This window comes from Ochotona princeps, chromosome 15 (genome assembly GCF_030435755.1).
Source record: "Ochotona princeps isolate mOchPri1 chromosome 15, mOchPri1.hap1, whole genome shotgun sequence".
NCBI lineage: Eukaryota > Metazoa > Chordata > Mammalia > Lagomorpha > Ochotonidae > Ochotona > Ochotona princeps.
Genome location: NC_080846.1, coordinates 46305427 through 46327526, shown reverse-complemented (window position 1 = coordinate 46327526; position 22100 = coordinate 46305427). Strand labels below are relative to the sequence as shown.

At 37.6% G+C, this 22100-nt stretch overlaps 1 protein-coding gene across 1 annotated transcript in view; it reads right to left on the bottom strand.

Moving 5' to 3' along the window:
* Positions 1 to 3419: 3419 nt before the first annotated feature.
* NEDD1 (NEDD1 gamma-tubulin ring complex targeting factor) overlaps positions 3420 to 22100 on the bottom strand; it is a 42966-nt gene continuing 24285 nt past the window's right edge. The window contains exons 8-15 of the mRNA XM_004583122.4: positions 21890 to 22085; positions 18716 to 18844; positions 15651 to 15698; positions 11713 to 11915; positions 10458 to 10614; positions 9419 to 9575; positions 5559 to 5625; positions 3420 to 5146 (exon numbers count right to left, since the gene is read on the bottom strand). Of these exons, the coding sequence (XP_004583179.2) occupies positions 5042 to 5146; positions 5559 to 5625; positions 9419 to 9575; positions 10458 to 10614; positions 11713 to 11915; positions 15651 to 15698; positions 18716 to 18844; positions 21890 to 22085 (1062 nt within the window). The 3' untranslated portion in view covers positions 3420 to 5041. The remainder of the gene's footprint in view (positions 5147 to 5558; positions 5626 to 9418; positions 9576 to 10457; positions 10615 to 11712; positions 11916 to 15650; positions 15699 to 18715; positions 18845 to 21889; positions 22086 to 22100) is intronic.

Below are 22100 nucleotides of genomic sequence, written 5' to 3'. Positions count from 1 at the left end.
CTGAAAAACAAACAGCGATAGCTCAGGTGCCTGAAATACTTCTACACAGATGAAAGCCCTGGACTCAGTTCCTGGTTCCTGACTTTAGCCCCAGTCCAGCTCTGGACACTGTGTACATATGGGGAAGATAATTAGCAGACAAGAGCTCTTTTTCCTGTTTTTCAAATAAATAATTTTTAAAAAACAGAACAAAATCTGATTTCTTCATTTCTGGAACTGGATCCCATAGATTGTGATATATAATAGACATGTGAATTTCTATATTCAAATCCATTAATCTAATAATTTGATAGCTCCCCTAGAAAGTTTCTGTTAAAAGATGGAAATGTTTGGGTCCAGTGCAGTAGCCTAGCAGTCAAAGTCCTCACCTTGAACACGCCGAGATCCCGTATGAGTGCCAGTTCTAATCCCTGAAGCCTTGCTTCCCATCCAGCTCCCTGCTTGTGACCTGGGAAAGCAGCCGAGGATGGCCCAAAGCCTTGGGACCCTGCACATGTGTGGGAGACCCAGAAGAAGCTTCTGGCTCCTGGCTCCAGATTTGCTCAGCTCTGGCTATTGCCATCACTTGGGGAGTGAATCACTGGATGGAAGATTTTTCTCTCTGTCTCTCTTCCTCATAGACAGAACTCTGTTTTTCTGACTTTGCAATAAGTAAATCTTTAAAAACAATGGAAATGTTTAACAATATAAATAACATATCAGTAACTGATTTAAATTAATAATGTCACAGGTTCTTAAACTTTTTTTAGCTGCTAATTTCTCATATTAGAATAAACTATGCTTGAAACACAAATGTAAGTCTTGTCAATACTGGTATTTTTTTCTCTTGAAATATTTTATGAATGGTAGTTGTCACAATTTACTGATTGATAGAAATGTAATTATGATTTCCATAAAATCATACTTTTACCTTCCTTTAACAAATGTTATATATTCAATAAATAAGAAAAATAAATGAGTAACAGTACTATTGCTGTTTCTTGTCTTGCCTGACAATGTCAACAAACTACACTTAAATTTTATCTTCCTAGAGGATATACTGCTTGTGACAAACATACTGTATTTGATGACTTAATTTATCTAATGATTTATGCTATTGATCAAAGAAATTTGAATATTTACAAAAATTAACCATCAAAATTTCCTAAGAAAACATAAACTTCATACAGAACTTAATTTTCTACATTCAAATCACTAACTTACCACTAAATGAGTATTTATAAATGCATAGCAGGTATGTTTCAAAGACTAAAGGTTACCAAAAAAACCAGATTATTAGATAAAAATGCTAAGAACAAATTTTAAATTTGATCTAATATACTGTCACAAATTTAGAAACCAGAAAGTAGTTTTTATCGTGATTAAATGCCATGTTGTAGATCACATCCTACTATTTTTTGAATTAACTCTAAAACCAAAGATTTGGGAATGTCCCATGAGTCTGTTTATTTACTCCACATTTTCTGTCACTATAAATACATAATGAGAGGGTTAGCTGACTAACAAAAGTTCAATACTGATGACTCTCCTTTGTTACATTAACATCTAAAGAGCAGGTAAAGTGCTAACCTAACGTATTCTTTTAGCTTTACAGAACCTTCATATTTTCAACAATACAAAGTTTATGAGATAGGAAAAATCATTCAAATAGACTACTAATGTCATAATGGACCTTCTTAAAAAACTGAGGTGTAGGGCCCGGCGGCGTGGCCTAGCAACTAAAGTCCTCACCTTGAACGCCCCAGGATCCCATATGGGCGCCGGTTCTAATCCCGGCAGCTCCACTTCCCATCCAGCTCCTGCTTCTGGCCTGGGAAAGCAGTCGAGGATGGCCCAAAGCTTTGGGACCCTGCACCCGCGGGGGAGACCTGGAAGAGGTTCCTGGTTCCCGGCATCAGATTGGCGCGCACCGACCTGTTGCGGCTCACTTGGGGAGTGAATCATCGGACGGAAGATCTTCCTCTCTGTCTCTCCCCCTCTCTGTATATCCGGCTTTCCAATAATAATAAAATCTTTAAAAAAAAAAAAAACAAAAAAAACTGAGGTGTAACTGACCAACTAAATGCAAAAACTGACAAAATCTGTAGTTGAGAATACCACTGCATACATTTTCAGTATACCATTACTGTATAATCCGCCCTCCCATCCCTATTGTTCCCAAACAGTAACTGCTTTCTGCCACCACAATTAAATTTAAATTTTCTAAAGTTATCTGTCAGTGGAATCACACATTGACCATGCTCCTTATGATCTAGTTTTTTTTTTTTTTGGTTTATGTCTGTATTTATTATGTATACACTTATTATTCCATTCATACAGCTTTGCAGTATTCTGCATACATGGTAATTCCTTTGGTTATTTACCTGTTGCTGTTTGGATTATTTTTAATTTTGGTTATTACAAATGCTGCTGAGATGTTCAGAGTATGATGTGGACAAGGCTCTCATTTCTCCCAAATACTGAAGTGTAACGACTAGAGCATAAAAGAGGTATACATTCAATACGTTAAGAAATTCCCAAAATGTTTCTCCAAATTATTGTGTCATTTATATTCCTAGAAAATGAAAACTCCAGTTGCTTCACATCCTTATCAACAATTGCTGTGGTCAATGCTTTTAGTGGCATTAAACAGATGCTTAGTAATGTCAGTGTGGTTTAGTCTGCATTTCTTTGAAGACCAATGGTTCTTGTACATATATGTACATATACGCCTTCTTCCTTGGTGAAAAAAAAAAGTTGGGATCTTTCTTGTTACTTCATTAATTACTCATGAACCGGTATTCTTTCTGTGACTGCATTAGAGCTTACAATTTACAATCTTATCGCAGTCTGCTCCTAGGTAACATTATACTGCTTTAGTTAGTGTAAGAGCTTTAGAGCAGTATACATACATGACACTCCTCCCAAAACTTTGATGGCACTGTCATATATTTCACTTTACTTTGTTCTTAAATTACACATTCTTTATTAAACAACATTCAAAATAAGAAAAAAATGTCCCTTACATTTGCTCATGCGTTTGTAATTTTCAGTGTTCTTCCTTTCTTCAGATCAGAGGCATTACTTCACACTTCTGGAGTGTGAGGCAGCTTGTGATGAACTTCTTAGGCTTTTCTAGCTCTGAAAAAAATGTTCATGTTTGTTTTTAAAAAGTACTTTCACTGGGTATAAGATTATAAATTGAGTTTTTCCTTCCGGTACATCAAACATGCTGCTCTATTTAGTGCTTCGTTCCAGAATTGATGATGTACCATGGTGTAGCTTTCTTCTTACTTGGAGTTTGGGTTCACTGAGTTTCTTGAATCCTGTATGTTTCCAATGTCACTCTGTTGTGCTAATTTCCAGATCTGACAAGGACCGCACATACATTGTCCTGTTTATTTTTCAGACAGTGAAGTAAGTTCAATTCCTACATTTTGGTTATAGATAAAAGTCCAATTTCAACTTCATTATTTTTCACACATCAAAATTTTATTTTTGTACTTACTCAGCTTTTAAGTACAAGACAAAAATGTTTCATATATACACATAAAAATACTGTTGCACTTATCTTACCTTCTTTGATACACATTATGTATCTTTATAGGAAAGGCAATAAGAAAATATTAAAAGATTTAAATACAGCATATTGGTGAAATTCAATATTTGTGCCTTCTAAACGTGTTGATTGATGTATTTAAAAAAACTTGCTGCAAGTCAAAACGCTTTCTTAATTGCCAGGCAAAGATTACATTAGCACCTCTATATGCTTCAACGCAAATGTGTTCTCTGGGACACACTAGAAACAAAGTAATGTTCCTGATTCAATTTCAAAAGAAATTATTAGGATATTTATGCTTATTAAATGCAGCCTTAAAATTTTCCATTATTTTGGAAAGGCATAAAGTTAGTAAGCTAAACTATTTTATTTACTTATTTATTTTAGCAATTTTTCTCCCAAAAGTCAAGACTGGACTAGAGAGCGATATACAAGGTACAAAGTTCAAATCTTTGGAACAACAGACAATAAGAAAGCAAACAAGTCAGTAGGCGTCTTCAACGCACACCCCTATAATTACAGATCACACCAGACAGACGTTCCCAGCCATCCACTGCCAAAGAGGTATAAGTTCCTCTGATAATTAGTCTTCATAAATAATTTTATGGTAAGGCTAATAAAATAAAAATATGCACAGCATACAAAGCATTAGAGAAAGTTAATGACAGAAACCACAAAACAAAACAATCTACACTTCATAGTTGGGAGAAAAATGATAGTAATACTGTGACATTTAATATATTACATGAAAATTTCACTGATTGAGTCATATTGGTGGGCGTGTTATAGTATAATTTTCCATGTTATGAACTGGTGAGGTACTGAGAGAATACGTTTGTCTTGTTGACCCTTACAAACCCTAGAGACTTAACAGGTAGAGCTAACAGAAGAATACCAACCAGGAATACAGGGTTGTGAGAAGTATCACAAAGCAACACATGTAAAAGACAGAATACAGAATATCACAGTTAGTAAATAACAGTCCTAACTTGACCTCATGAAGTTAATGAAATAATTACTAGCCAACACTGTGCTTTATTAATGGCTTAAAATACCAATTGCCATTTTAAAATTATCATCCCTATAAAAATAGAAGAAATATCAAACTCTTCAAACTTCAACTATGCCCAAAATTTAGAAGGCAATTCGTCAATCAAAAAATACATCTGATACAAAAGAAGTGGTTAAAAAGCATAACCTATTTTTCTGCACAATTTTCTTGTTTTAGGAAAAAGGGCACTTAGTGTATAGTTAAAGCTTTCAGGAAATAAAGATCCTGTTTACTTTCCTTTTAGGTAAATGATTTATTATTGTCCAGCTTTTAATATAAAAATATAAATGTTTTAACAAAGAAATGAAATAGCAGTTGTAGTATAGTCCTATCAACTTTTACTTGGGAAAAAAAATTCCTTCTAGAGGTCATGAAATCAACACTTATTCTGTGTAGTTCTGTGTCAATCAGAACTGCATAAATTATAAAACATTAAGGCATTCAGTGAAATTTCAAAAATGGGCCCGCAGTCTTTTGTTTTCTTCTCGTAGTCTTTCAATTTCAGCCACTAAACCTTCATTCACCGAGTATCTTTCCAGCAAAGAGTGCATTTCATTCTAGAAAAAGGGAAGAATGGGTTTTAAATTATTGGTTATCTCACACTTATTTGGCAAGCTATATTTTACATACTTGCAGGTATCATTTCCCTCATGTTTCATTAACTAGCTGAATGACAGATTTTGTATTTAACCACAGTGATCACTGGTCAAATTAATATTTTTTGGAAAACTTACATTCACACATTTAGGAAGGCTCTTAGTTTTCATATCAGAAAAAAAAAGGCTGTTTAAGTGTATTTTTAATTTTGACAGGCTAAAAAGGAGGCAACCACTTGAAATTGATTTTACTTACTACATTTCTAAAACTCCCTATCCATTTTAGTAGCAAGATACAACTAGGTAAAAATACATTGCCTTTTCCAGATTTTTTTCAGTTTCAAACACTCAGACTGAAATTTTCCATACATACCAACTGCATATGAAACTGCTTAATCATCTCAACTTGCAAATTCACAATGTCCCTATGGCATGCTTCTCTAGGAATGAAAGTAAAATAATTGTTAGAATTGTTAACAGCATCACCAATTCTAGATCACTTTTATTTCAATTACTGGATATTAATAAATACTACAATAATTCACATTTCATTGCACCTATCATTTATTATTTAATGTAGAAGGAAGAATTTCTTATATTTCAAAAGAACTCATTTAATCTTCACAATTAGCTTCAATTATTGCTTTCATTTACTAATGAAGTAACTTATGCAATATCTCACAGTGCAGCTAAGCAAGTTAACCTAGTCTACCTCTAATACTCTCATTATATTTTTTATGTAGAAATGATCATTAAACAAACTTTACAATGAAATACAGAATTTAGGTTAGAAATATCAATGGATTATCAACGTTTTAGCTATTAAAAAATACTGCCGACAGAAGGGCTATTGGGTTGCAAAATGCCTTCATAAATGCAACTGATTCATACCTGTAAAGGAATACAGAGATAATAAAGCAAATACTAAGTCACTGGTCCCACAATCTAGGAGTTCAAACATTACCACTGCACAGAGCTTTCTTTTGGCTTCTGCCTGACATTGTCAATTAACTCATCTGCGAAAAACCCCAAGAAAGAAGTTGTTATTCTTGCAAATGCTGCTGAGAAAAGACATGCTTTTCTTGAAATTACAGACCATGCATGCCACGTGGTCTATAGTCAATGCATTTTCATGACGTTACAAAAAGATATGATACCAGATGCTATCTGGTCTTGAGTACCCTATATTTGAAAACACACATTAGGATTCAGAGACACTTCGTGTATCTGCGTGGTTAGATGTAGTCCTAAATATATTACATTTTCTGTGTATCTCTGGGGTCATTCTTCAAAATCCCCCTTCTGCTTTCAACTCATGACAAATGCTGCTCTCAAAACAAACTGAAGCTATCAGAGAAGTACCCAGCCAACCAGGAAGGGATATGGTCTTGTAAAGTAGGTATGTCCACTAGCTAAGCCTTATATGCACACTTGCCTGTCTCTCTGAAGTACACACCAATTCAAAGAGAAAAAAGAATGGCTAAGCTAAAGCATTTGCCTGGGGCTTGACGCGATTCCACTGGGTGTGGGGTGTTAGAATGTGTTAATGCCAAGGCTGGGAGGTCTCAGGTCCTGAAGAAAGGAGGTGTAGAGCAGCCCCAAACGGGACACTATGGCCTTGAGACAGCTGCTGACTCCCAACAACACTTGGATTATAAGGTAAGAAATCAAGGTTAAAAAAAATCAGCTAAAGATCAGAAAACGCTATTTTGGCACCCTGTAATGTTGGTAAAACAGAAGTTAAAGTTCAGGTAAAAAGGGTGAATACGCCAGACACTGAGCTGACATTTTCGAAGGGTGAAGGAAATCAACTATTCCTAAGAGAATGAAGACCTGGCGACACAGGCCAAGGTGAACTACTTCCCAGAACAAACGTACACCATTTGGATGGGAAGCAAAGATACACAGAAATACACATCTACTCCCAAACAGAAGTAGGACTCCCTATGAAATATTTAAATACACCTTTAAAATATGGCTAAACAAAAAGAAAAGGAAACTTAAAGCATCCTGAAAAACAATATAAATCAACTCCAAGCAATCTTCAAATGTAATCTCTCAAACCTGACCATTTTTAATTCAACTAGAGAGCTGAGAATACAAAGAAATCTAAAAAAAAAAAAAAAAAAAAAACAAAAACTCTAAAAAAAATGGTAAGTCCTTCCTAGCAGAATGAAGTATTACTGCTTTCATAGTCCACAGGGCAGTGGCTAGGAAAAGCCTGCCCTGGATAGCATGAAGGGGCCAAGTGAAGACTGGCATGGAACTAAGAACCCTAAGAAGCAAATCCGCATTCACTCATCACCTTCTTCACTAAGTACTTATGCACACGATCAGGGAGAGCCAGAGGGCTTGAGAGCCCCACCCCCGGGCAAGATGCACAGAGCCTCGTAAGGATTCAGACACGGCAGCAACTCTAAAAAACTCTGGGTCCTCATGGGGAAGACAGCAGTGACCCCCGGTCATTGAGGGAAACAACTGAGAGAAGGTCCTCCAGCACCTTCCTCTGTCTCCATCGACAACAGTAGCCGTACGGGACCAGCAGAAAACTTAGGGCAGAACAACCAACTTAGGTACTTACTTAGTCTTAGGCAGAGGCTTCCAATGGATTGAGAGAGGCAGAACAGCTAAAAAGAGGTCCCTTCCTCACCACACGGCACCTCCAAGCTTAGCCAATCAGAGCTTACTGAAGAGTGAAGGCAGGCCTGTAGGTACAGAAGGCCTCTACCACACAGGGCTTAAACCTCCAAGGCTGGAAGCAGGGCAGACACATCTCCCCAAAGGCACAGAAAGCCAAGACCTGGCCCCCACCTTTGGACTGGCCCAGCTCTGGCTATAGTAGCCATTTGGGAAGTGAACCAGCAGAGAGAAGAATCTCTCTCCCTGTGTGCCCTCTTTCTGTAATTCTCACTTTCTCTCTTTTTTTTAATAATATTTTTTTATAAAGATTTATTCATTTTTATTACAAAGTCAGATATACAGAGAGGAGGAGAGACAGAGAGGAAGATCTTCCGTCCAATGATTCACTCCCCAAGTGACCGCAACGGCCGGTGCTGCACCCATCCAGAGCCGGGAACCAGGAACCTCTTCCGGGTCTCCCACACGGGTGCAGGGACCCAAAGCTTTGGGCCGTCCTCTACTGCTTTCCCAGGCCACAAGCAGGAGCTGGATGGGAAGTGGAGCTGCCGGGACCAGAACTGGCGCCCATATGGGATCCCGGGGCGTTCAAGGTGAGGACTTTAGCTGCTAGGCCACGCCGCCGGGCCGGGTCCAATTCTCACTTTCAAATAAAAATTTTTAAAAAGGGAGTGGTAAATTTGATACTCAAATACCTGCTGAATGAATGGGAAACACAGCAGTATATTCCTCTTGTGCTTAACAACTTTGACGACTCTTTACTGCCAGTCAAGGCCTCCATAGCCACCTTCATGGCCTCATCTCTTGCCATGGTACCTCTACTCCCTAAACATGCCTGCTATCCACAGTCCCAACTCTGCTCATCTGTTACCACTCATTTCAACATAAAACAAAATCGTCAATGATAACCTTCTAAATCTGCCCCGGCTGATTAGTTCCTTTTGTGATACCAGCTTTATTCTGTTCCCATTACAGCCAGTTAGATTCCCCAAAAATCTGCATTATCCCAAGGTCTGTATCCTTAATATTGTGCCTGGCACACAGTGAATGCTGAATGAACATTTTTCTTAACACAAAAAAGATACTCTAGTAACTCAAAATAGCCTCAAAATACTGAGATGACAAGCGAAAACAAAGCAGCATTCTGGAACACACTTTCACAACGCTCAAGATTCAAAGGATGAGAAAGACAAAAAGTAAGTCCAGGAAAAAATGTAGGTCAAATATTACATTTTGACATACTCTATTTGGAAATACTTAACGACTTAGCAATAAATACTGCATTTAAGTACCACATTTCAGCTTATCATAATCCGTTCACATTCTGTTGATAAAAAAAAACAATCCATACTGGCAGCCTGAATGCTAGCTTGCCTTGCCATGTTACCTCACAATTACCCTGAGTAACTGTGCCTTTTCCTGGCTGAGAGTCAGTAAACGCAGAACATCACCAACAAAGCTCACTGTGTTTTCTACAGCTACTAGAACCTAGACAAAAGTAGCAACCACCGTATTACTTACAGCTCTGATTCTACATGCAGCAAAACAAACAAATACATGGGGTCTGTACAGAAACAGCAAGGTCTCAATTACTACCTAAAGTCATCCAGTGTTTCCTGTATCATGTTCTGAATGAAACGGATTTGAACAGATGTCAAAGGTGCATTTGGCCGACTGCTTCCGATGGTATCAGCTATTTTTTCTGAGAGTGAACTGGCAACTCCGGCAGTGACAGCGGAGGCGACTCTTGGATCTCCAATAAAGGACAGAGAAAATATTAATAGTCAACTTGGACTAAGACACATCAAGCATTGCTAAATAAGATTTGCCATGAGAAAACTTGAAAAACTAGCAAAGAACAGTGTTCCTGTGACATTTAGAAAAATTCACTGTCTGGAATACACATCTAAAGAACTTTCTATGACATTATTTCTAATAGTCATTTATCTATATTTATACACTGCCAACCATCTAATGTAATAACATATGACAGAGGGATTAATCTTCAAGAATCTCTGAACCATTTCCTCTTATAAAAGATCAATGTGACAAGCTGCACCACAAACTAGATAAACTAAGACTATTAAAAACAAACAGAAGGAACATAAGAGTAAAGTAGTGCTACGGGTAAAGCTCCAGAGTGTGAGCTAATGCAATCTATCTGCAGCAACCTCAGAGTCAAACGCAGGTACCTAGATAAAAAAGGTGTTTCTGCACAAAGAGCTACTTTGTCTAGAAGACTCTTACAGCTGAACCTAAATATCCCTTTACATGTCTCAGTTTCTTCTAGGTATTGCAGAATAATTCTAAGGATAAGGCATTAACATGAAGAAGGAAAAAAAATCAAGATGGTTTCAGGTAATTAACTACTTCTTTCAAAGGGTCCCACATTAGAATTCTATCTGCACCATATTACATCAAGACACTGATGTTCCCACCAAAAGGGAATCAAATTATTTGGCTCAATTTAACCATTCACAAACATCTCTTTTCTATCATTAACAGTCACACTAGAGAAGTGTCATTAGCTTTACATTTCTTGAACGTTTCAGTCTATGATTAGTCTATCAAGTTAAGTAACTGGAGAACTTTTGAGCTTAACACTTTCAAGTATCACTTAATGTTATGTACTCACTTGGAGTTGAAGATCCATTCACTGGGGGTTCATATATCAACTGGGATTCCATTTCTTTCTCAGGCTTTTCAAATTTCTCCACATTTCTTGTTTGGTTAGATAACGGAGAAGTATTTACACTTCCAGTTTCAGCACCAGGGGAGATCAACTTTGCAAACTTCATATGTAAAATAAACAGTAACTTTAATACATAATTTCTTGTTTTACCACATTAGCCATAATATTATTACCTACTTTTCTTTTTCCATTTTTCACCAGTAGATAGAATCGGGGAAATGAAAGAAGGATAGGAAGGGACAGAGAGGGATAAACAGGACTAGTAGCAAAATAAACTTTCTAATCAAAAAGATCGCAGTGGTAACAGGTTGAGTAGAAACTAAGTTTCTCCTATTTAATATTCAAAATGCAAATCTCTGGGGCAAGCACTTGACCTACCAGCCAAGACACCAGTTAAGAAGCTGGCATTCCACACTAGAGCACCTGGATGCTGCTCCTGGTTCCATTCCTGATGTGAGCTTCCTGCTAAGGCAGTCGCTGGGTGGCAGAAGGTGAGAGCCCCTTCCAGGCGTGCCGGAGATCTGCACTGAGTTCCGAGGAACCCATTTTAGCCTGGTTCAGCCCAGCTACTGCAGGCACGTGGGAAGTAAAATTGTGGACAAAAGTCTCTGTGGGTATGTCCACTGCTCTCCTTTAATTTCTCTACCTCTCAAACAATAACCTTTTAAATAGAAATTGCTGGTCATAAAAAAATACCCAAATGCCTATGTGGTAGCCAGAAATATGTGAAAATGAATTAAGATATTTTTGCACTTTCTCCATGATATCTTTATAGTGCCAAAAATATTGTAAAGCCTGTTACATGTTGTAACAGGCTTTAAGGACTTGGTAATACCTAATTATTTTGAACCTTTACATTAAGAAATTAAATTTGGATACTGTATTTTTAGAATAAGGATTTAATGTCATTCTTAGCATCACTGATAAACCATCACGTTTGTACTAAGTGTAGAATTTAAAGAAGTTACAAAGTGATTAAACAGACGTATCAAGTATCTTAGAAAAAAAATAGTATAAATTTACAGCTGCTGTTACCTTTAGCATATCCAAGGATAGATTTCAAAAGTATTCTTTAGTTATTAAAAAGTGACATCAAGATGATCACCACTGTCAATAATGAGGACATATCCACCGGTAGCTGCTTGCTTTCTAGTGATCAACACACACAGTGAGATCAGTATCATTTTCAGGCAGATACCTGTTTGAATGAGTCTTTAGGTTCCTGTTTTCCCAAATACGTTTTCTTAGACTCAGCCGTAGGATCATGGTTTTCATTTTCTTCTCTCCCTGGAGATCCCATAAAAACATTAAGAGGACTAGAATGTAATACTGAACTGCCTACAGCCACTGGTGTTTTTCTTGGAGGAAACACCGAGTTCAACTGTGGTAGAAAGTCAAGTCCTGAAAAAGAAGGAAAAACTTGCACTTTACAAGATGTATCTAAATGTTGGATACTTAAGAAAAGCACTTTTAACACAATTAGTGGATCAATGCAGTAGAAGACATGGCTTGGGATTCAGAAAACTGGCTCTTCATCAAATATACCCACTCAGTAATGTGTACTTAGGCAAAAATCTTAAAACTTTCTATATCCGCTGGGGGAGCTGTACATGTATATGACACCTGCTAGCTCCCACTATAGTAAGACCATGCATGAGACCACTCTTTGAAAACTGCAAAGCCAAGAATGGATGGCCAGAATTAGTTTCCAATGGCTGAAAACAGGAGGCACATTATTGGTGGCATGCATCTGTGGCCTGTACCAGTGCCACTGTCTGTGCATACATCTGTAGCACATTTCTGTGGCCTCTATCTGTGGTACACATCCATGGTAAGCAGCATCTATTATGGCTTCTCATTATTCATGCCTCTTGGCATCCATACCCTTGTATTAGTCTTTCCCTTTGAAGGCAAGCTGAACTTAGTAGTTTACCCCCAACACAAGGGACTACAGTAAAAGTAATGAAAAAAGTAATGAAACGTTATTTCTAAAATTAGGTCACATACTGTTGCTGCCATCTTAGGTTTCTCTCTTATTCTTATTTACTTGTACTGGTAGAAGCAAGATGCCATGGTTGGTATTGGTTGCCACACAGAAGATTCAGTTGGTGGGAGGAGAGCCAGATGGCGGAATAATGTGAGGAGGATCAGATGAGAAGCAGAGAGGGTGCAATCCTGGGAAACGAGAGAGGGCAGGCCAGTGGTAGAAGGACACCTGGAGATGCATGGACCTTGGGAAGCAGCAGAGACAGCAGCATACAGTTACCCCAATGGCAATTGGGGCTCCACCATCAGTTAGGTGGGAAGGAGCTCAGCAGGAACTCAGAGGTGAATCCAGCCACAGAACAACAGACCCTGCTTATTTTTTCAAATCCAATCACAAGTAGAAACAGAGTAGTGGAACCTACTGAATGGATGTGGGAATGGCGTGGATTTCGTAGCCCTTTCACCCACCAATGCCATGTCAGGTACCACTGTGACTTCTGTGGCAAAGTCACTGAAGGGGGCAAAAACAATGAGCTGTGCCTACGCTAAGCCAGGCGGAAACTCACTTCTGGTTCAGCGCATTGCATAGTCCCACTGGGAAAATAATACTGACTTGGCATCCAAAGGGTTCCATCTAAAATACGTCCAGATGGCCCCCCAGAAGAAAGAAGAGAACAAAATAAAAACAAAACCATGCAACAGGTGCCACTGACAGCCCTGTGATCTAGTTCAAAGTCACAGATGATACCTCCCTAATCCCAGGATCTGTGAGCAAGACAATGGCTTAGCACACGATGGTGCAGCCATACTACAGTATCAGAAGGGTTGGAGAGTGGTGGTGACCCCGCAGCAGTGGCTGTGGAGGCAATGGCAAAGTGTAGCATGGGAGCTCAGGATCTTAACTCACTGCAGTAAGCGGTGTGACACAAATAGAACTAGGCACTGAACAGGATCAGATCAGTAACCTCGACCTGCAGCCTGTGGATGACACAGCTTAGAAACCAGCACCAAGGAGAAGAATCTGCTAATGAGAATTGCAGTGGCCAAGGGCAACAGAAGAGGCACAGGCACAATGAATGAGATCATTGATGCCTCTCTGAAAAGGAGCAAAAGACTTTGTCAACCTCAGAATTAACCAAGGAAGACATTGAAAACTGCCACGTAAAGAATTTTTAAAGTTCCTTAAAAATAATGAGAAGCACATATTCGAGTTTATGAAATTTAAGGACATTACAGAGGAAATAATAGCACATTGAAACCAAATCAAACTGAATTACCAGAAATGAAGAACACAACAAATTAAAAATTTAATGTAAAGCCTCAAGAACAGAATGAATGAAGCAGAAGAAAGAATCTCAGAAATGGAAGACATATTCTGAGAAAATGCTGAAACAGTAAGAAAACTGGAAGAGGAAATGAGTAAAGCTAAGAAAATCCTCAAGAATTGAGGGACACCATCAAAAAGCTGAACAGCAGGGTTATGGGAGTTCCTGAAGGTGCAGAAAGAGAAGCTGAGTTAAAAGTAATACTCAAAGTAATAAAAATGAGAACTTCTCTACCATGGAGAAAGAAACTGGGAACCAAATACAGGAAGAGCACAGAATTCCAAACAGAGTTGACCAGAAGTGATCCTTGCCATGACACATCATAATCAAGCCTTCTTTGGTTGAACACAAATAAAAGATACTTAAACATTCATGTTAAATATTCAATTTAACATGAGAAAAGTCAACTAATTATATTATAGAAGAACCCGAATCAGACTCACAGATGGATGCCCTTTCAGAGGAAGCCCATTAGACAGAATAGAGTGGAGTGACATATTCCACATCCTAAAAGGAAAAAATTGTCATCTCACAATAACACACTCAGCAAAGCTTTCCTTCATCTTTGAAAATAAAATACTTTCAAAGCAAACAAAAGCTGCTTAAAGATGTGCTAAGGCAACCGAAAATCAATTTACAGTTCCATCCAGCAATCCCCCTCCTGGGTTATATCCAAAGGAAATGAAATCTGCGTACAAGAAAGTGACCTGCAACCCTATATAGCAGCACAGTCCACAATAGCAAAGACATGGAAACAACCTAGATGCCCATTGAAAGAGGAATGGATATAAAAGCTGTGTTAATTGACTCCATGGAATACTTCTCAGCCACTAATAAGAATGAAATTCTACCATTAGCAACAAAATGATCCTAACTGGGAGACAATTACGCTCAGATAATAAGCCAATCTCCCAAAGGACAAACAGCATATGTTCTGACAAAAGGCAACCTTTATGCAAAATACAAAACATACACAGGCAAACCTGCATATACATACTTCTCATAGATTGCCTGTATAGTGGAGACTAACATATTGGGACATGAAGATATGTTGCAATACGCATCTCTACTCCCAAGTAAAAAGGAGGACTCTTAGTGAAACTGTTGAATATACCTTGACAGTACAACACTAGATTTTCTACCACTGCCTATTCCTACATGATAATACCTACATGTTACTTAAGTATGATACACTTATATAACAGAACGTTGGACTTGTGACTTTTGCTGAAGAACTGTGTTACTCTAATAATACGGGGGGAAAAGTGTGCAGTGGACAGTATGGGGAGAGAGAAAAGGGAGTGAAGGGAAGGTTCTTATACCTACAAAACCATGTAACGGAAAATTAGGAAAAAAAGACAAACAATAACTATGGTATCCAGCAAATTATTGCTTTCAATCAATACAAACTACAAGTATTACTACTATCATTTCCTTCTGAAAGTCCCTCATTGTAAATACATGTAACGCACTGGCTCATGTATATTCCAGTAAATATTATTCTTATACATAAAAATGAAGAAGAGAGGGAGAGATTCAATTGGCAAGGACAGCAGTCTCTAACCAAGCCACATAAATGAGCTTGAGAAGCACGTCCTTGCCCTGCTGGATCTTGAGCAGAACACACTTTTGGTTGATACTCTGAAGTATCAGAGGAGACCCAAAGGCTCTGTCAGGCCATGTTCAGATTTTTAATGCACAGAAATAATAAAATAAGCAATCTTTGCTCTTTTAAGTCTCAAAGTATGAGACAATTTGTTGCACAGAAATAGCATACATATATATCAAATTGTCATTAAAACACTAAGTTTGAAGTAGTTCTTACCATCTCCTTTGGTTAAGGACTCATCACCTCCCTTATTAACTACAGCATCTGCAATAAAATTAGAAAACCAAACTTAAAATATAGTGAAAAACAATCAATCTCAATTCAGGCTTCACACTGATTTGTCAAAAAATGTATTTATTTACCTAAAAGGCAGAATTACTGAATTACAGAGATGGGGGAGGAGAGAGAGAGACAGAGAATCCTTTCATCCACCAATTCATTGCTTAAATTGGCTGCAACAGCCTGAGCCAGGCCAGTCTGAAGTCAGAAGCCAGGACCTCTTCCCAGTCTCCCACATGGGTGCAGGGACCCAAGGACTTGGGTCATCTTCTGTTGCTTTCCCAGACACATTAGCAAAGAGCTGGACTGGAAGTACAGCACTCATCCTTGAACTGCCACCACTCAGTGCCAGCCCTTCCCCATTCATCTTTGCAGAGTTCAAAGGCTAACATTGGTGAGGTCAAACATTAAAATGAGTATAGGCTTGATCTCCCTAACTTGAAATGCTAAAGGCTCTGAAATATAAAGTTTTTTGAACTTTGAGTTTTGGATTTCAGATGGAGGATGCTCAAACATTGCAGTCTCTGCAAAGATTCCCAAATCCAATAAGCTGTAACAGTGGAAATACCCATGGTCACAAGCATTTAAGCAGAGGGATTTTCAACAAGTATTCAACTTCCCTTCTCACTCTTCAGATCTACACTTAGCAGCAAATAAGAAAACATAGTGTAAAACTCACAGTGCTGAGCCATCTAGCGAGGCAGAAGGTTCAGCAGCACAAGGCCTTGGAGCAGGTTTGCGATGTCTGTAACACAACTGCACCTATGCCACGGACAAGCCTTGTCTGCAATGAAGCCTCAGCACTGTCATCTACAAAACACAGCCCTGATCATCTCACAGAACTGCTCTGAGAATCAACTGAAATAACGCAAAAATATTTTGCAAGGCAATATGATCTTACAAAAATATAAGGTTTTCTTAGTATCTGCTCCAATGTCAGTATATTAAAGATATCACGGAAATATTCATTTGCCAATTTATAATAAAAACTTTTAACTCAGTTCTAATATATTAATAAAAAATCAGCATATTACCAAATTTACCAGAAATATAAATGATCAGTACACATGCTATAAAGACTATTTATACATGTGTATGTAAGAATCTTGTAATTGTATACTCCATGCACACACACTTCTACAAAATACTAGCTTCCTCTAAATAAAAGCAGTAGTCCTAGTTACAAGAGGAAGCAACTGAGACATAAGCACATCAAGCTTTTTACTTAAGTAGAGAAAGAGATTGAAATACATGAGAATGAAAGACAAATCTTTGGAACAATTTTTTTTGTTAATACAGAAACCTTAATGAATGAGGGCATATGCATAAAATTCTAATCCCATTTAGACAAATTAATACATCAGACACTTAAAAAAAAAAGGGTCTCTCTAGATTCTTTAGTGCAAAACTTGCTCCATGGGCCTCACAGATCAAAGCTTCCTACTTCTGTATAACTTCTGAAACCTTCCCTAGATCTGGTTTTGGCCAGCTTTCCTTCTTGGCCCACACCTTTCCTTTGTTTGTTTTTGTTTTTTTTTTAAGATTTATTTTATTTTTAAAGATTTATTTTATTTTTATTACAAAGTCAGATATACTGAGAGGAGGAGAGACAGAGAGGAAGTGGAGCTGCAGGGATTAGAACCAGCAGCCATATGGGATCAAGGCGAGGACCTTAGCCACTAGGCCACGCTGCCGAGCCCTTTCCTTTGTTTTTAACAAGGAGTTCAATTTCTCTTTGTGGTCAGAGAAAACAATTCTTTCTTTTCTCCAACTGGATGCATTAATTTAAACATTCTGTTGTCATTAACACTAAGATCCCCTCTAACGTTGCATTACTGCAGATGAAATAATAAGCATGCAAATTCTCAATACTTTTGGATTCATACAAATAGAATCAGCTAGCCAAAAAATATGATTATTCCCACCCTAAAAATTACTCTAGATTTTTACCCATATTATTGATAATACTGGTAAGACTATAGCATTAAAAAGTCAATATGAACCAGCACTGTAAAATCACAGCTAAAGAATGTCCTAGTTCATATACTAGGTAAAACAGAGTCCATTTACCAAAACAGCGGATTTTGTTCTGTTAACTGCAACATTTATGGAGTAGGAGGTGGCAGTAAGGGGGTGAATATATATGAGGAGTCTTTAAAAAGTTCATAGAAGTGAATCATGAAAAATCCATATACGGGTTTCAAAAATTTTTGCACCCAAATACACATCTCCTAATTCCATGTTCTTGTGAGCTTCTTGAAATACATGTATTTTTTAATGTGTATTATTATATAGGGTACATTTTGATACTTTCATACAGAGGGTAAAAGATGAAACAAGCTATCTACTAGACATATTTCCCATGAAAAGATTTAGTAAACACCAACTGAACAGTAATAATCAAATGAGGGAATGGGCATTGTGGCAGAGTAGTTTAAGCTACAAGCTGAGCTGCCCCATCCTATGCTGCAGTGTCACTTCAAGTCTTAGTTTCTCTGCAATCAAGCCTCTTGCTATCAGAGGCAGCAGAGGACGGCTTGGGCCCCGCCACCTAATCCCGACTGCCATGGGCAGTTGGGGAGAGAACCAACAAATGGAAGCTCTCTCATGCTCTGTGGCTCTGCCTTTTGAAATATGTGAAAATATATTTTTAAAAAACATTAGAATAATATTTATGTTCATCAAAAGCACTCATGATTTTAGAAATATTATTTGGAATTAGACACAAGTAAGATAATTTATGAATACCAACTTTCTTTATAAAACTTCTGGGGAAAATCAAAATACTAGGCTTGATTGCTATTTCATATTCACATGTGGAAATTCCCAGCGTTTCATTTTAGAACTGCAATATTTGAATTATCAGGATAAAGGAAAAGATAACATCCAGAAGACAAGAAAAACTACCTGAAACAGAGTTAGACGGAAGCTGCTCCTCCTGTTTGTTCCCTGTGCACCCAGCGCCAGCACCCAACAGCCTTCAAAAGTCAGAAAGGACTCACCGTCTCGGATGGGTGAGAACATGTCGCCCAAGCTGCTCTTCCCGGTGTCGTCCAAGCTGGAGAGATCCTGATGCCTCCCACTATCCGCTTCTCTAGGTGATATATCTGTGCTTACGTTTCGAGACAAACCTTACAAAAATTAAATACAGAAATCAGTGCAACTGCACTCAAATGCATGCTCTCATTAGAAGCTGGGGCACAGAAATTAACGTACTATTCACTGTTAATAAATAATTGTACTACAGTGAGCGCTAATCAGTACTTTCATGGATTAAAAACAGTTTTCAGAAACAAACAGTGACTCACACAACAGCATCTTCTTTTAGCTATTTTGATGGAATATCTCTAAAAGAAACATTTTGCTGCCCCCTTTGAAGTACAATCAACACAACTGACTTCCATTACTAACATGATCTACAAATGATTAAGAAAATTCTTAAGGTATACACTGCGATGCCTAACACACAGCAACACACAACAGATGCCAGTTTTTCAACTGACAGAAAATGCATCTTTTTCCCCTCTTTTTTTTTTTCACTCACAGTAGCAGCATAACAATGCCCTCAAATAACTTCTCAAACTTCTGTATATTTCTAGGAAAAGAAAAACCAGAATATCAAACTCATAAAGAAGAGTAGACAACACTAAAAGAGTTGTGGTTATTTATTTTCGCTGGCAGTATACCACGCATCCCTTCAGGGCAGGGGCTGGTTAAGGGTAGAACTTGGCAGGCTCAGTAGCTTCTTACTCATCTCTGAATCAAGGTCTAAGTTTCTGAAATTCAAAAACTTTGATGAAAATCTAACCTTTGGGATGGAAGCATGTTCACATAACAGATTTTAAAAAGTGCTTTGACATTTCAATAGAAAACTCAAAGCCTTAGATGAAAGCAAACAACAGACTTTCATCCAAAAAAAAGCCCACCACTGACTAATGAAATAACTGCTAGAAAGTTAAAGTATAATCAAACCAGGTGGAGATCAAACACCATTGTTGAGGAGTGTTTACTGAAGTTGGTGTTGCGCATACTGGGTAAGGTGGCCACCTACAACCATCCATATGGAGATGCTGTCCATCTCCACACATCTACTTCAAAGAACTCCCTGCTAATCAGCTGGGAGAACCAACACAATGGCCAAGCACTTGCTTCCTCTGTTAGAAGAAGCTTTCTAACTCTGAGCTTTGGTCTGGCTCAGTCATGTGGAGACTGAACCAGTAGATACATTTCCTGTCTCTCCCTCCTCTCTGAAACTCTTTCAAAATAAAAAAAAAAAATAAGTCTTTTTAAAGACTGTTTATACCAAGTGCTTAGCAGTTATAAAAAGAGAAATTCTATTTTTTCCTAGGTCTTTAACATATTTCAAAGCTTACAGAACTTTAACTGAGGTCGATTATCAGATAAAACTATCATAAAATTCTACTTTATTCCCTACTAAATATGACAGCTAACAGCAAATCTACAGAGGTCCCTTTTAGTAACTAAGCAAGAGAGCTTCACTAGAAAGACATTGCAAAATATTAATTTTACACAAAGCTGAAAACAATAACAGTAACGATGATTATGGTCATGATGACATTGAAAATGAGATGAGCAACACTGTAATTTGCTGCATGTCTCCCAGGTGCCAGGCATTGGTGATGTATTTTCTCAGATCTTCACAATAATCCCAAAAGTTAGCTATTATCCCAGTGTTTAGAAGGAAAAATGTATCTCAGCGAGGTTAAGAAAATTGCCTGCAGCCATCCTGGTAGGAAGGGCGGGACAGGAGATTTAGTCTAGTCTTAGTGTGTTTTAGAGCAAAAAGCAAAAGTGAGTAGGTGAATGCCTGTATCCTTGACAGAAAAAGAACAGCAAATTTCATGACAAAATTTCTAAAGTGCAAACAGAGTTCTTCTGTAAAGTTTTTCTGGAAGCTGGAAATCATCCAAAAGGAAATTAACAGATAATCTCTGTGGGGACCCAATACACTCTTGCAAAAAGACTTTGGGATTGCAGTAGGCATCACTAATCAGTGGTCACACAGAGCCAACTTTTTCATGTCCTTAAGTGATGGTGGTGCCTTACTGAGCTCAGTGAACAATGGTGGACACTCCATAGAGTTTACAGGAAGAGAATATTTCGCTTACTTTTTGAGAATTATGAATTTGTGGGCATTATTCTTTCATATTTCAAGAAGAATTTCTTCTTTTATTTGGTACTAATTGTGTTTGTTTTCAGGAGTCCTTAAAATTTAAGACATTATGACATGCACATTCACAGAAAATTTACAGTGAACATATTTATGATTTTTAAAAATTTTTCCACAAAATGAAGGTCAACAAATTCGTTTTGCTGGACTTGAAAATAATAAAACTGAGAAAACACCAAAAATATATTTGCTTCCATCCTTGTCCTGAAGATTTAAAAAGATACCTGTATTTCTAGTAAACACAGTATTTTGCAAAAGCAACAGAATGCCACGTAGACATTTAAAACTATCTCCTATTAACTGACACCACAGTATGATCTCTTAAAATAAAAATGTTTTCAGCAACTGATTGAATTTTATCTTTACTAAAGGTAAAATAATGTGTTTTTTATAGTTAAGTATGGGCAAGATTACCATCATTTAATACCCTTCACAAGATCTAAATTCCTGTTTCAGAACCAGTTCATTCTATACCTTATTACAGAAGAAATCATTTAAATTTCCAACACTACTTTTAATGAGCTACAAATATATTGCTTAGTATGTACACTATTTAATAGTTAAAAATACTCATTCCATTACCTGACTCACTCTTAATTCTTAAATATGAATTAAGAGGCTTCATCAACACTTTTTCTCCCCTTTTAACTAGGTCAAATCACTCTAACAGCTACCAAGATTCATACTCTCTGATCATCTATTTGAAAACACAATGGAACACCACCTAGCCAGTGGTATTAATGATGAATAATTTGAGTTGGTATCATTCCATTTTTAAGCTATTTCTCACAACAGAAGCTAAACAGAATAAAAGCTTTTCACAACACTTTAAAAATTCATACCTAAAGTTAAAATTTTTATGTTTTCAATAATGTCTACTAATAATTTAACCTCAATACTCGGGTTTCGAGTTTTTAAAAAGTGCTATTTATATGGGGCGAGGGGAGAAACCAAACTCCCAATGCTGTATGTCAGTGACACTTACCTGCTTTCTCCTGAGCAGCACTGGTCCCTTTCCCTACGGCTGTGGTCATGGGCTGTGGTAGGACCATGGCAATGGAAGCGGCCGGTGATTCCCTGACAATTCCAGAATTCGGAACTCCTCCGTTAGCACTGTTCACATTAACAGCTCGTTTGTTCACTGCCGGGGGCTTGTTTGAACTACTTTTATTTAAACTTGACTGAAATATAATGGA